This window comes from Juglans regia, chromosome 10, assembly GCF_001411555.2.
Source record: "Juglans regia cultivar Chandler chromosome 10, Walnut 2.0, whole genome shotgun sequence".
NCBI lineage: Eukaryota > Viridiplantae > Streptophyta > Magnoliopsida > Fagales > Juglandaceae > Juglans > Juglans regia.
This window is the reverse complement of record NC_049910.1, coordinates 895,018-909,445: the sequence shown is the minus strand read 5'-3', so window position 1 is coordinate 909,445 and position 14,428 is coordinate 895,018. Positions and strand designations below refer to the sequence as shown.

The 14,428-nt window shown below is 39.4% G+C and overlaps 2 protein-coding genes across 5 annotated transcripts; both read right to left on the bottom strand.

Moving 5' to 3' along the window:
- Positions 1-327: 327 nt before the first annotated feature.
- LOC108985932 (glucuronoxylan 4-O-methyltransferase 3-like) lies at positions 328-1,711 on the bottom strand. The gene has a single exon (XM_018958410.2). It carries the CDS (start codon positions 1,405-1,407, stop codon positions 523-525), a length of 885 nt encoding a protein of 294 aa, XP_018813955.1. The 5' UTR covers positions 1,408-1,711; the 3' UTR covers positions 328-522.
- A 782-nt stretch (positions 1,712-2,493) lies between these two features.
- Positions 2,494-14,351, bottom strand: LOC108985929. 4 transcript variants are annotated; one of them, XM_018958403.2, is made up of 11 exons: positions 13,915-14,348; positions 9,012-9,050; positions 7,910-8,033; positions 7,454-7,515; positions 6,759-6,826; positions 6,473-6,522; positions 4,650-4,716; positions 4,117-4,240; positions 3,066-3,182; positions 2,892-2,954; positions 2,494-2,780 (listed from the first exon to the last, which is right to left on the bottom strand). In XM_018958403.2, the coding sequence occupies exons 1-11, from the start codon at positions 14,248-14,250 to the stop codon at positions 2,682-2,684; spliced, it is 1,149 nt and encodes a 382-aa protein (XP_018813948.1). In that variant the 5' UTR covers positions 14,251-14,348; the 3' UTR covers positions 2,494-2,681. The 4 variants fall into 4 exon arrangements, with proteins under 4 accessions (XP_018813948.1, XP_018813949.1, XP_018813951.1 ...); XM_018958405.2 differs by having other exon boundaries at positions 2,691-2,780; positions 2,876-2,954; XM_018958404.2 differs by lacking the exon at positions 2,892-2,954 and having other exon boundaries at positions 13,915-14,351.
- Between the last annotated feature and the right edge of the window lie 77 nt (positions 14,352-14,428).

Below are 14,428 nucleotides of genomic sequence, written 5' to 3'. Positions count from 1 at the left end.
TTATCTTCCGATCGAGTTCTGTGGTAGCTTTAGCATTTGGGATGATCCCACTCTATATTATCTGGTGACATTCATCTTTTGAGTTTTCATGTGTATACCACTGATGTGGATCCATTAACAGCTACAGATATCTCGTAATTACAACATTAATTGCGCCAAGAGATCGATAATTCCCAATGAAATTCGCATTTTCACCCAGATTGGTTGTGTTATCAAGGGTCACCCACACACTGTTTTTTTTTTGGTAATGCTTATGGTCCTTTTGATCTTCTAAATAAATAATTTGTCGAGAAAAATAAAAAAAAAAAACTGAAAATCTCAATAATATGTATGAATCGATCTTCATTCGGTGGAGACAATTAGCAACATTCACAGAGAATATATGAGAAGCGAAAATCGCAGCTCCAATTCCCTCTAAGTAATTAATATATCTATGAGCTGCAAACAAGAACTATATGAAAAAACACAGGCAATGAAAAGAAACCAAAAAAGGTGGGGAAATGAGGAAGAGTATTGAAACCTCTATGGGCAAAAGGGTCTGCCCAGACGAGCCCTATGACTTGGAATAGTGAAATGCCTTATCCTCCCTTCTTGTTCCCTCAAGTACCCTTCACAAAGAAAAGTTCTTGAGAACTTTTCCTCCACAACTCTATCTACATCATGAACAAACACATCCGTTTCCCCCTCCTCTCTATTCCTAGCCATCAACCCAGCAGTGTAAATGGCACTCATCCTCCCCGGTGCATCATCATGATACCCAGTAGGCGCATCAACCATTATCAAGTCCCACTCTATGTCGTACACCTCATTTGGAAAGCCCTTGAGGGCAAGTTGGCACTTGGAGAATCTGGGATCACTCACATCTTTGCATTCTTCTTCCATTCCAATTCTCATAAGCTCGTCAGCCTGGTGGACCTTGGTGTCGTATACAACGTGATATGACTCTAATGTGGGTAAACGTTGTTGGATTTGCCCGATCCAGGCCTTGTCTTCTTCCAGGAAAACCGTGCGACCACCGTGGTTGAGTGCTGTCCACATGAGGCTGTCGTGGCCAAGGCCAAAGACCAAGAAGTTGCATGGGGATTTCTTTGCTAGGACTCTTGCTGACACTGAGATTTCCTTCAAGGTTTGTTGTGGGGTGATGTTGGTCGTTGCATAGTGGATGAGAGCGTTGGCTAGGGAAGGTGGGGTTTTGGTGCAAGTTGGTGTGAGGAGGGATGAGCATGCTGAAGATGTTGCTGATTCTGGCCCTTGGGTGGGGTTTGTTGAATTTAAGAGGTGGATTTCTGGGATGGGTGACTGGGAAGGTGAAATGCTCGATCTTACTATCAAAAGGAGGAGGACGAGAAAGAAAAAGCAAAGGAGGATGAGCTTGAGGTTGAGGGAAAGTTGAATTTTTGACTTCATGGTTCTTGATTGTCTCAAATTTCGTTCTGGGGAAGAGAGAGTGAGAGTATAATGGGTTCTTCGATTTTGGTCTGAATTGAAGTTGAAAAAGGTGAGCTTGAGGGAGAGAAGACTGTGAATTGTTTGTTTGTTTCTGGTTTGGTTGGAAAGAAAATGGAGAACAGGTATGTGAAAATATTGGCATCTAACTTCGGTTTCGCGTAAAGGTGATTTGGACTACACGGTCCAATACAAACGTTACACACGAGCTACATAGAAAGACACAAGGAAAATCGTTACGTTCAAGGCCAGAGATCCAACCAGTTTTTGATGGAGATGGGACATTGAGACCCGAGGTTATGAAAGGGGGTGACTTGAAAGGGAAGCAGAAGCAATCATCATTTCTGATTTTTTTTTTTAAATAAAAATTTAGTAGAGATGAAGCAAGGAAGTTAGCATGATGTAGACATGAAAGCCACTAAGGTATCCGTCTGGTAAAATAGCACGGTTGGTAGATCTACAGGTGTTTTTGCAATATTTAAGCCATTTTTGCCCATGTTGAGATTTTATGTAGTTGGAGAGGTTGATCCTTCGTACAAAATAATGGGTTGAAAGGGATCGATGTGCTGGCTTCGAGGAAAAATAAAAAGATCCAGTTGTGGAGTTTAAAGTAAAAGGTATAGAGTAGGTACAACTTTATGTCTTTAATTGTTGGAAAGTATTGCCTCCTAATAATGAAAGTCTTCAAAATTTATCGGCTTAATCCTAAGGAGAACCGTTTCTTAAAGCAAATGGGTCATCCACTTTTGGATACAGATGTACACTTTTGGCTGCTTTTAACTCCCCGTCCCCGTCTCTCCACTCTGATCTTCCATTTCGAAAAAGTCAAAGTCATCAGTACTACACCATTCAAGGGTCATTCAAAATTTAAGAACACCCCTAGCGTCTTCGTAACCTGTAATTTATAAGGTGATACTGTCTTCCAACGACAAAAGTCGTCTAATGCTCAGGAAAAAACTGGACATAGAATTTGTTGTTAGACCATCAATGGACACGCGGTTAATCAAAAACTTGTCACAAAGACCTCAATTGAGCGAAGAAAGAGACTATCCTCTAAGACCATTTTGTGCCACATTTTATTAGTACAAATGCCAAGAAAGTGACTGCCTTCAAGATGATTGCTAAAACAGACTATATGCTATGTAACTTCAACCACTCAAAAAGAAAAAAAGATTGAAAGAAAATGACAGATCTGTCTTGTGAAAGAAACCAAGGATATACACACAATTTAGCCCCTATACAGTGGCAGCCGCATATGTCTGGAACAGATAAGACAAGATCTTCTTGTAGTCACCAAACCGAACACCTGTGTTGGGATCAATGAAGTAAGGTACCTGTGAGATAAGATAACAGCCGTAGTCATTCTCAAAGTTTCCCAAAGTGAAAACGTGCATGCAGGCAAGCAAAATACATCCAACATGGCATGAACCTTATAAGATGCATACACTGTGTGTGCGCATTTGTCTTCTCCCTGTAATAGTGATCGAGCAAGGCCCATGCCATAGGACCTTCAGGCCAATGGAAAGGCACAATGACTAGTAAAATACTTGCATAATTGAATTGTCTCAACTAAAGTACATTCGTAGATAGAAATTATATATTGCCTAAAGATTGCCAACCTCATTTGATCCCGATACATCAAGAAGTAGCTTTGTCCACCTAGAACCTTCTCCCACATTATGGAGAATGTATGGAAGCTCCAACTCACATAGTGCCTCACGCACAATTCGCGCATACTGGATATAAATTATGGAGGAAGAAGAAGTAAGTGAAACGTAGTAGGTATGACAGAAGATGCTTTAAGCTGCCAGAAGATACTTGAAGAAAGTATAACAGGCATGGGAGCTCTAGAAAATGATTTTGTGCACAATAAAGATCCTAGCATTCTGACTGAGATCTTCATTTTCAGAATTCTTTGGCTGACAACTCAAGGATGTTTGGTACCCGAAATTTCACAAATGAAGGTGTAGTAGCTCTCTGATTGAGCAACATACCTTGACTTGGCCAAATGAAGGTCATAAATCAAACTTAGGTAAGTATCGAAGGGCCCATCCTCTAATTTTTAAAAGGAACAGAAAGATAACCCAGGTTAAGAGCCTCCACTGACCCTCTCCCCGGCGTCCCTCCTTGATTTGCAAGCATCTATAGATTTGGTTAATTACCAGTTTTACCCCGTTCAACTACCTCCATGGGTGGTTCCCTTGTTCACTGATAAATAAGATGGGGCATAAACCATCTGGCCCCACTGCCACCACCACTGCAGCCTCCCTCCCTTCACTGGCCCCTCTCTCTTTTTCCCCCCTTAGTTTTTCTCTCTCATTCCTCTGATCTGTCCTTTCCTGGTCATTTTTGTACACCACGCACAACCCATCCCCATTCCCTCGTCCCAATCAGCCACCCCACCCTTTTGACCACCACTCCATGCAACATGGGGCACCCACACACCGCCAAATCCACCGGCCTTTTACATAGATCTGTTCCTTCCCCTCCATTTCGCAAGAAATCCAGTAACAACATTTACTTCTCCATAACCTTGTTTCTTATTAATATATAATGCTATGATTTGCCAAGAAAAAGAAAGAGACCATGTAAAGTCTAAAACACAATCTATCTCAAAAAAAAGAAAAAAGTCACCAAAACTTTCAAGGTACTTGAGAAGCATTATCGTACTGGATTGTTTTCATATGAGAAAAGTTCCAATTTCTTGGGTGGTGGATCTTGTCTGGCCTTTTCCCACAATGTCATTCCTCTACCTGCTCGAAGAATTGTAGGCATCCATCCCGTGAACAATGTGCTACATGAAACATTTGAGAGAGAGAGAGATTTAGATTGAGAGCTAAATGAATCCAAAATTGGTATGGCTGAAAAGTAGGTATTGATTTATGGGTATATATATCCCAACACATACCAAAATCTATTTGTACAAAAAATGTGACATCTTTATCTACTTTTGGAAATGCATATAAGAATTATAGACCCAATATAAACTTATAGTTTAATACTTTTTCAAACTTGAAAATTTTAGCATAAAAACAGGAGTTACAAACAAGTTAACATCATATCTCGTGTGTAAATGAAGATCATGAAAAAATAAGAAGATATGGTATTCAACAGTAATTGAAAACATCATCCCGAGTCTCAAAGTTGTACTTATACAGAATATGTTATTCTTGACCAACAAAATAACTTCTGATATCCAATACCTTTCCAAAAGTCCAGCGGATGGGGTTCTCCCACTGTATTGCTCAAATAGGTAATTCACAATATCACCTATCAACAAAAGTTAGAATGCCTGTCAAAAACATCTGAACACAATGAAACTAGGTCCAAGAACTTCACCCCTTTAACTATCACTCCTTTTGCAACATGATCACCGAATTATCATAACAATCTGTCTACTCCACAAACCACCACTCCTTTTGCAATTTGCTCCCTCCTTTTAGTGGTGCTCGTATTGCAAGGGTGATGATTTGGAAGGGGTAAGGTGTAATTTTGATAGTTTCGTGATCATTGCAAGAGTGATGTTTGGAAGGGCTAAGGCGTAATTTTCCCTAAATCTATTTATAAGCTAAAACTTACAAGTTATGCTTTTAGTTATATTCACAAAATCGAGTAAGAGACTACCAAACAAAGCACAAAACTATCCCTTCAAGTATGCATCATGTAAACAACGAATTCATATTAGTCATTGTCAGCATCATTACCATGACCATTTAGGAAATGGCTCCATGGATCCACTTTATCCAAATAACTTTATATTTCAAAGTCAAATTTCTCTTAGCCTATCTTTGTATATGCTGGTCACACTAGATTGTCCGATTACCCAATCAGTCTAGGTTCTTATGGCTTCAGGATAATTATAAGAAGGTTCACTAACTGGCGGTCCAATGATAACCTATGAGCCATTCGTGGATTTGCAGAATCACTGGGTTTTCTGAATTATTATACATACCTAGCCAAAAAATTTTGGGTTCATTCAGTGAGTCTGGGTTCATTCAGTGAGTCATAGGATCTGTCTTCTTTGCTTTCACTGCTGCAACCAGTCTAACAAGTTAGCAGTTGGTAGCTTGTTTGTAAGAAAGATACTATCTAACCCAGAGTTTTGAATTTCGTACCGTACAGGCCGGTATTTGGCGTACCGGAGTAGTGACTAGTACAATAAATGTATGTGTTTCATAACGGGTCAAATACCGGCCGTATCGGTGCGTTTCGGTCAATATCGGCCAGTTTTCGGCATTTTGGTGTACCGGCCGAATTTTTTTTTTTTTTTTAATTAATGTAAAAATTCTGACTTTTTCATAATTTTCACTCCAATTCTCACATCTGAAGACTATTTTCTTAACTTTTTTTAATCCCTTATTCTTGAGGACTTAAAATCAAATCCCGACTTTCCTTTTTCGTAATGAAAATGAGTAATTATTTTTTTAAATAGTTGGATTGAGAACTTAGAATTATTATTGAGTTTTATAAATATGTGTTTTAACTTTTTAAAGCTTGCATTGATGTTATTTTGAAATATAATTTATACATATATAACTAATTTATTATATATAGACTATCTCGAAACGGTACCGGTACTGAAATATTTTATTCAAGTGCCTTAACTGAAACGGTATTCAAAACTTTGATCTAACCCCTCTCGACGCTCTCATCAAAAGTCTTAAACCTATGTAAGAAAGATACTATCTAACAAGTCAGCAGTTGATAGCTTGTGTTTTCTAACTTATAAGAGCACTGGATTAGAGTACACCAAATCCTGTAAGAGTTTTAAGATGTTTAAGCATCTAGTCAGTCCTGTCCTACAATTCATAATGAGCTCCAAACATTCATACTCCTATGCAGATAGCTTCTGGAATTTTAAGAATCTTGCGGTTTAACTCGGAAAAAAAAAATAAAAAAAAATAAAATTCTTGCAGCTCATGGCTACAGTGTAGCCAAATTTGTTCATGAATATCTGACCTTATCCAAATAAATCACAAGTAAATAAGACCACATGCACGCATGTGAAAATTAGCTCCGTGCTTACCGCTTTCATACAATGAAATACCAGAAATTGGGTCAATGAGGAAAGGGAACCTGCACAGAAGTTCTGTAACTGAGGAAAGGATACCTTCATGGAAATTTTATAACAACAAAATTTAGGGAGGTGAAGAAGACACAAATGATGGATGAAGCTTAATCTTTTTGATCAAAGAATGCATGTCCAGAATAGATTAAGAATGTCAATACAATTAACGGCCCAGATTTGACCAGTCACATTGCATATCATAATTATCTTTATTAATAAAATTATGACAGAAAGAATTACATACTGTTCTTTGCCCCCGGATCTTCTAACAATTTCTCTATGCCTTACAGAGCCTTTTGGACAGGGAAAGACCTATGGATACATGCCATTGAGTTGAAATTAGGAATCTGAATGACAAAGGAGCACTAGAAGGCAAATACTTTTCAAATATTACAAACAAAGCTGAAAATTTGAACACGCACTTTCAGTTAGTAATGCACTTTTAGAAATAAAGCAGTTCGGATTTGACAAGCATTATAGGGTTGATGATTGAAATTGAAATCCTTCTCTTCTTTTTTTGGTAAGTAAAATTGAAATCCCTCCTTAAGCAATGAAATTAATATCAAGGAATTTAGCCACTTATGCCAAGTTACAGCATGGAATAATTTTCCATGAGATAGCAATATAACAGAGCTACCCCAACCATCTAGCAAGCTAAAGCTGGAAACCTGCCCCCCCCCAGTGTATAATAGATGCAAACTGGACCTAGAATCAAGTCCATATTTCTCAGCTTAAGCACGGGCTCAAACCATCTTTGATTTTCCCTTTCTAATTAATTTGTGATTGAGTAACATGCCTTGGGCACAAAAATAGAATGGTGTAGAATCAATGAGGCAGCAAAGAAAATGTGAGCAATCACTCTAACATAGGTCAGCTACCAGCAAAGAGGTTCAGATACTTAAGGAGTTGGTAATTACATCTAATGTATAACTTTCGCACCTCTACACAAAGATCTAGTTCTGTCATGGCCTCTCGAACCCTCCGGCAAAAGGGACATGCCTCTGTTGACAAATTATATTTGAAGAGTTAAACTTACAAAAATATGCCAATTGCTTAAAACATTACTCTTAAGTATACAATAATAATTAACAACAATCTGTGCTCCATGTATAAGAACTTAGTTGAAGAATCCTTATCTTTAAAGCTATCAGGACTCCCTTGAACAAGAGTTTACTTGCTTCTTCATTATTGTACAAATATACCAATATCTAAGCTTTAGGCCAATGTTCAATCATCTTGATACATTCAAATAGAGTAAAATCATGTTCCAACAATATTCTTGACCCTCATAACTTAAAAACCACATGAAACAAAGGGTATTTTCCTGATTGCAATAAACATTGACTATGACTTTGTTGATGTATACCCTGGCTGTAAAATCAGTGAGAAGCTTACCAAATTCAAAAAGTTGCAAACGCATTGGAGGATCTGTGGTGATCTCTTGGCTGTTTAAAGTATTCGATAGCACTTTTGCTCCCCATGGAAATCTAGCCAAGGTGGACATGGAAGATGTTGCTACCTACATTCAGAAACAAATCAGAGGTGCCTGAGTGAGCTAGAAGGTGAAACTGTTGAAATTGAAGCCTGCCCAGCGCAAAATTGATATTATTACACAAACATGTGCATGCATGAATACATGCATGTAAAACTTAGGGGGGGCCAAGGTACATGTAAAACTTTATAAAAAAAATATCACATAACTCCAAACATATAATAAAAAATATATATTTTCAAGTAAAAGTTTGAATGCATAAAAAATGTAAAATATAACCAGTTATGCTAATTGAGTTTGTCGCTCTTTCATTGAATAAAATTCATCAATTATGGCATCCGTGCTAAATCTTTCAGCAATTTCCTTCTCAATGTAGACTGCTAAATAATCTCCAAGAAAGTCATCCACCATTTTGTTTCGAAGCCTTGTTTCCGATTAATACACAGTTGAAAGAAAAAACTGAGTAGTGAATTTACAGAAGAGTGTGGCACAAGAGAATATAATAGGTGTGGAACTTGCAGCACTGGTTTTTATACCTTTTCAAACTTATATATAAAAGTAAGGCAATCGTACGTTCGTTCTCAATATATAAATACACCACCCTTCAGAGTTCATGCTCTGGGCCCCGTAACTTCTTCACTGAATACATGCATACATAACACATACATGCAAGTGCAAGGACAAAACAAGATACCAGTAAAGTGACATATATGGTATAGTTAATGAACTTTAAGATTGGTAATTCAAATAGGTTTATTGTTTTAAAATGTTTTATCTTCTACCCATCCAAAGCAGTTGCACAATATGATTATACCACAGTATGCGTTTAACATTATAGTTATTTATTCACTGTATCTTTTAAATTCGTTTCATTTTCCATGTCTCTTCTATGAGACCAAGAAAGGAAGAGACATCATCTAGGAACTAAAAATAATGAAAAGGAAAGTTTTTTTGGAAGTATGGAACCTGAATAAAGAAAACAAGACAGCTCTTAAATGAGATTACCTCCAAACCATAATTTCGCTCTTGAGAAGGATCTCCTCCCTGCAAGAAAGAAGATAAATATATTGGTAAGTTAAAATGACAAACCCAAAAATAAGAAATCAGTAAGTAGGGAATGAATTACAACAACAAAAGCTGTCCAATCAAATATAGTACATCACAAAGCATGCATACAACGTGTAAATTTAAAAGACATTTTCTGATGGTCTCGCTAGAGTTGCAACCCTTAAGAGTAGCTGGCATAAACTGTCAGGCAATCCAAGTTGTACAGGCTCCTACATCTCAATTTGTACAGCTGGATTTCTGTGGTTGCAGCTCTCTATGCTAACACGCCAACTGTACCTTTTCTTTCTTCTTTCAAAATTCATCCATTTACTTTATGAGAATACAACTCAATACATAACAATTGATCAGCCCCACTTCACCCCATCGTTACATTCAGAGCTTTCACCTTATTCGTTAAATTGTCGGAACTTCGTTCCTTCATTTTAGTCATAAAATAAAGATATCTATGCGCTCATGTAACATGTAAAATTGACAAAGTCTGAAGCTTCAACACCGGTGAACCGAAAATAATTGTAATTTACAGGGGATGCCAATATATTTTTTTTTTTTGGATCGGTAATCAAAGATAATATATTCATAGAAATAGGCATGGTACACAGGAAGTATACATGAAAACACGCCTAGTTAGAGAAAAACACGCCTACATGAAAACATGCCAATATAATACACAGAATGAATCATGAATCTCGCATCACACATCAGACTAATTCTCTTCTTTCAGGCACTTCCATTGCAGCAAATGCCACTATTCGGAACACAAATTCTGGTTCATCTGGTGGTCGTGGCAAGGGTAATTTTTTCCGAGGCAGGGGACGAGGACGTAATTTTCGTGGTGGACGTCCTCCTCAATTTGTGAATAGAGCCTCTAATGGATCTGTGTGCCAAGTTTGTCAAAGGCCTAGACACTTAGCGCTGAACTGCTACCACCGATTTAATCACTCCTTCTAGGCCTCTCCTCCCCAATCCATTGCTGCTAATTTTAGCTCTGCCCCGTCCACGGCCTCATCCTCCGATATTTGGTTCCCTGACACTGCAGCGACGAATCATTTTACATCAGACTTTGCTAACCTCAACTTGGATGCTGCATCGTACAGTGGTTCCGACCAAGTCAGCCTCGGCGATGGCAGTTCTCTCCCTATCCAGAACACTGGTTCCGCCCGTCTTACTTCTTCATCTGGCAATTTCTTACTTCATAAAATGCTTCATGTGCCTTTGATCACTAAAAATCTACTGTCAATTCATCAATTCTGTCTTGATAACTCAGTATTTTTTGAATTTCACTCTGATTCTTGTGAAGGATTTGCGCACCCAGGCTCCACTTCTCCAGGGACATGTTAGGAATGGCTTGTATGAACTGCCAACTGGTGTATCCACTTCATCCCTCTCTGTTTCTCCACAGGCTATGCTCGGGGAAAGAACTTCTTCATTCAACTGGCATGATCGTTTGGGTCATCCAAGCTCACGCATCACCAATTTTACTATTAAGCATTTTAATCTTCCAGTCAGTAGCTCTAGTTCGTCAGCCTTATGTTCAGCCTGTCCCTTAGCTAAATCTCATTCTCTTCCTCATCCGCCCACTCCTACTCGATCATCTAGGCCATTTTATCTTCTGTTTTTAGATATCTGGGGACCTGCTCCTGAATTGTCAACTAATGGCTCTCGTTTCTATCTCTCTATAGTTGATGATTATTCAAAATATATTTGGATATTTCCTTTACAATCCAAGTCTACTGTTTCTCAAATATTTGTTGCCTTTCTTCAATTTGTACGCAATTTCTTTTCTTCCAATATTGCTTCTGTACAAACTGATTGGGGTGGTGAGTTTAGACCATTACAAAAAATTTGTCAAACAAATGGAATTTTGCATCGTGTGACATGTCCGTATTCTCATGCTCAAAATGGCACTGTAGAACGTCGACATCGTCACATTGTGGAAACCGGGCTTGCTCTTATGGCTCATGCGTCAGTCCCACAAAAATATTGGGCCAATGCATTTTCCACGGCTGTTTTCTTGATCAACCGTATGCCTACTCCAGTTTTTCAAAATAAATCACCTTATCAACTTCTCTTTCTTCGAGATCCTGATTATAAATTTTTACGTGTCTTTGGGTGTCAATGTTGGCCTAACTTGCGTCCTTTCACTCGTCACAAAATGGATTTCAGATCCAAACCTTGTGTTTTTATGGGCTACAGTTCAGACCACAAAGGATATTTGTGTCTCCATCCACCTACGGGCCGTGTCTATGTTTCTCGGGATGTACAATTTCATGAGACTCTATTTCCGTTTGCTCAAAATACAACTATGGACCTGTCGTCTCCTACTTCTTCTTCAGGCCCAAAGTGTATAAGCCCCTTGTCCTTTCCTTTCTCGCATTCTATGCCCACAGATACCTCTCGGCCCAATGTCACTCTCTCTCCCGATCATACTTCTCACTCAGACCGTGTTTCTCATATTAATTCTTCGGCCCATTCACTTAGTCCGACTTCCTCAAGCCCATCCCCTTCCTCTCTCATTAGGGCATCTTCTCCTATCCCCTTATCTCCTTCCAGTTCTCCCTCAGCGCCATCTCCCAAGCCATCCTCTATACAATCTTGTCATCCGATGGTTACCAGGTCTCAGAATCACATATATCGACCACTTCTTCGCACAGATGGCACTCTATCTTGGCCCATGCCCAAATCGACTTCCAATCCCTCCCTACAGCTCACTGTCTCGACTTCGTCACCTATTCCAGAAGAACCTTCATGCTTCACTGAAGCCTCCAAATACCCAGAGTGGCGTGCGGCCATGGCATCTGAGTTTGATGCACTTATCTCGACCCAAACATGGGACTTAGTTCCTCCATCCCCCTCTCTCAATGTACTCGGGTGCAAGTGGGTTCTGAAAACTAAACGACATGCTGATGGAACTCTTGAACGTCGCAAAGCACGTCTAGTTGCGAAGGGTTTTCATCAGCAAGCTGGGATAGATTTTTCGGAAACCTACAGCCCGGTGATTAAGCCTGTCACGGTTCGGCTTCTCTTATCTCTTGTTGTGTCCTCATCTTGGCCATTACACCAGTTGGACGTTCAGAATGCCTTTCTCCATGGTGATCTGGAGGAGGATGTCTACATGCATTAGCCGCCGGGGTTCGCAAATCCAGATCATCCATCGCATGTCTGCAAGCTTCGTAAGTCCATCTATGGCCTTAAACAAACCCCTCGGGCTTGGTTCTCTAAGTTGAGTTCCAAATTGCTTTCTATTGGTTTCGTTGCTTCCATATCTGACTCTTCCTTGTTTATTTTTCGTAATTCCATTGATACCATTTACATGTTAATTTACGTTGATGACATTATTATAATTGGTTCCAGTAAAACTCTTATTTCTAAGATAATTGCATCTCTGCATGTTGCCTTTCCAGTCAAAGAATTAGGGCCTTTGCACTATTTCTTAGGTATTGAAGTTTCTAGATCAGCTGATAGTCTTTTTTTGTCTCAAACGAAATACATCACTAATCTACTCAAACGTACAAATATGCTTCACTCTAAGCCTGTTTCCACACCCATGTGCACCTCTGCAAAGCTCACGGCTTTAGAAGGATCTTCATTTGAGGATCCTCAACTTTACCGTAGCATTGTAGGGAGTTTGCAGTACCTCTCCTTCACTCGTCCAGATCTTTCCTTTTCTGTCAATAAAGTCTGTCAGTATATGCATTGCCCTAGGATTCCACACTGGCAAGCAGTAAAATGGATTCTCCGTTACTTACGTCTCACATCTCATTTTGGTTTACATTTTTCTACTTCTGCATTGACTCTTACTGCCTTCTCTGATGCTGATTGGGTCGGGTGTCCTGATGATCGCAAATCCACTGGTGGCTTCTGTGTCTACTTTGGTTCTCACTTGATATCTTGGGGTTCTAAGAAACAACCAACGATTGCCAGATCGTCTACTGAAGCTGAGTACAAGTCGGTTGCAAATACTACCTGTGAACTTCTATGGCTGCAATCTCTCCTAGGTGAACTTGGCATTTTTTTGTCTAATCCACCAACACTTTGGTGTGACAATCTTGGTGCCACCTACCTTTCCATGAATCCAGTTCTTCATTCTCGAACCAAACACGTCGAACTTGACTACCACTTTGTCCGAGAAAGAGTTGCTGCAAAAACACTCAAGGTTTCCTTTGTTTCCAGCAAAGACCAAATTGCTGACATCTTCACAAAGCCTCTCTCTACTGCACGCTTTAATTTGCTACGATCAAGCCTCACCATCTCTCCGGTGTCGCTTGAATCGCGGGGGGCTATTGAAGCACTAGATCAACCTGCTGCTATAAGTCCAACAGAAAGTATCCATGCGCACAAGGACTCCATGGACTGCCTAACAAACTCCAGCATAGCTGTCAAGAGTAAACCAACCGTGCCATCTGTCCCACTCTAGAAGATTCTCTTGTAACTGACTAAATGATTGTACACCGTCTGATCACTCTATGATTAAATCATTTGTCCTGTTATGAGTGTATAAATATGGACTGTGGCTGGAATAAATAGTAAGAAAGATTTTCAGAACACTCAGCCTTCTAAGGCATTTTCTCGAATGGCTTGTGTGCTGTTTTCCTATCCTCTTCTTTGATTTTATAGATGTTAATTCAATACTCGAATCCATTTCCTGACAAGTACCAGTGCCATCTACACATTTTCTTGAAGCAATAGACATGAATATCCATCTCTATGACCAATATGTTCTGACAGTTATTTCGTCCTATGCCAAAAGATGCTATAATAGGAAATGGGTTTCCAAAAAAGGTGTATAAAGGTTCCAACTTACAAACTTAATAGGAAAAATAAAGGGGTAAAGAGACTTTACAGAGAAGAGCTTGAGCAGGGGACAAAGAATAGACAAAAAACTGGAGGATGGGTTGCCGCCACTGCTGGGAACTGTAGCATTTTCCTCGGACAACCGGGCGGATGGATCACTTGTACTGGGTTCCGAATCCCCAGGTTTTGCATGAATTCTGTTTTTGCGAAGAACCCATTTCCCTTTTCCTACTAACCTTTGAGAAAATGGTGAGAATTTCAGAGTAGGAACTGCAGTTGAAGTGCTCGGGAATGGGAAGTTCCTAACCTTCGTAGGAAAATATTGAAGTGGTGAGGTTGAGAAATAGGACTGAGAGGAAGCCAGATATAACATCGAGTCCGACATTCTTTTGGAATTTGGACGGTGATGAGTCCGGCGTCTGCTTCGCTATCCTAATGACAATGCTGCATATGAGCAATGAAAATAAGGTAGTCTATTTAGCAAAAATAAATTAAAGGCAGGCAATCCCCAACTTTTGACCGTCTGTGGGAGATGGGACCGACCATCCTAATTCCTATGTAAA

What these genes read in the sequence shown, in the direction of transcription:
- LOC108985932 (XM_018958410.2), bottom strand. Translation starts at nt 1,407, where the DNA reads ATGAAGTCAAAAATTCAACTTTCCCTCAACCTCAAGCTCATCCTCCTT.
- LOC108985929 (XM_018958403.2), bottom strand. Translation starts at nt 14,250, where the DNA reads ATGTCGGACTCGATGTTATATCTGGCTTCCTCTCAGTCCTATTTCTCA. An exon ending in TCTCATATGAAAACAATCCA is followed by an intron (nt 3,183 to 4,116) that starts GTACGATAATGC and finishes ATTTATATCCAG; the next exon opens with TATGCGCGAATTGTGCGTGA. An exon ending in GACAAATGCGCACACACAGT is followed by an intron (nt 2,781 to 2,891) that starts GTATGCATCTTA and finishes CTTATCTCACAG; the next exon opens with GTACCTTACTTCATTGATCC.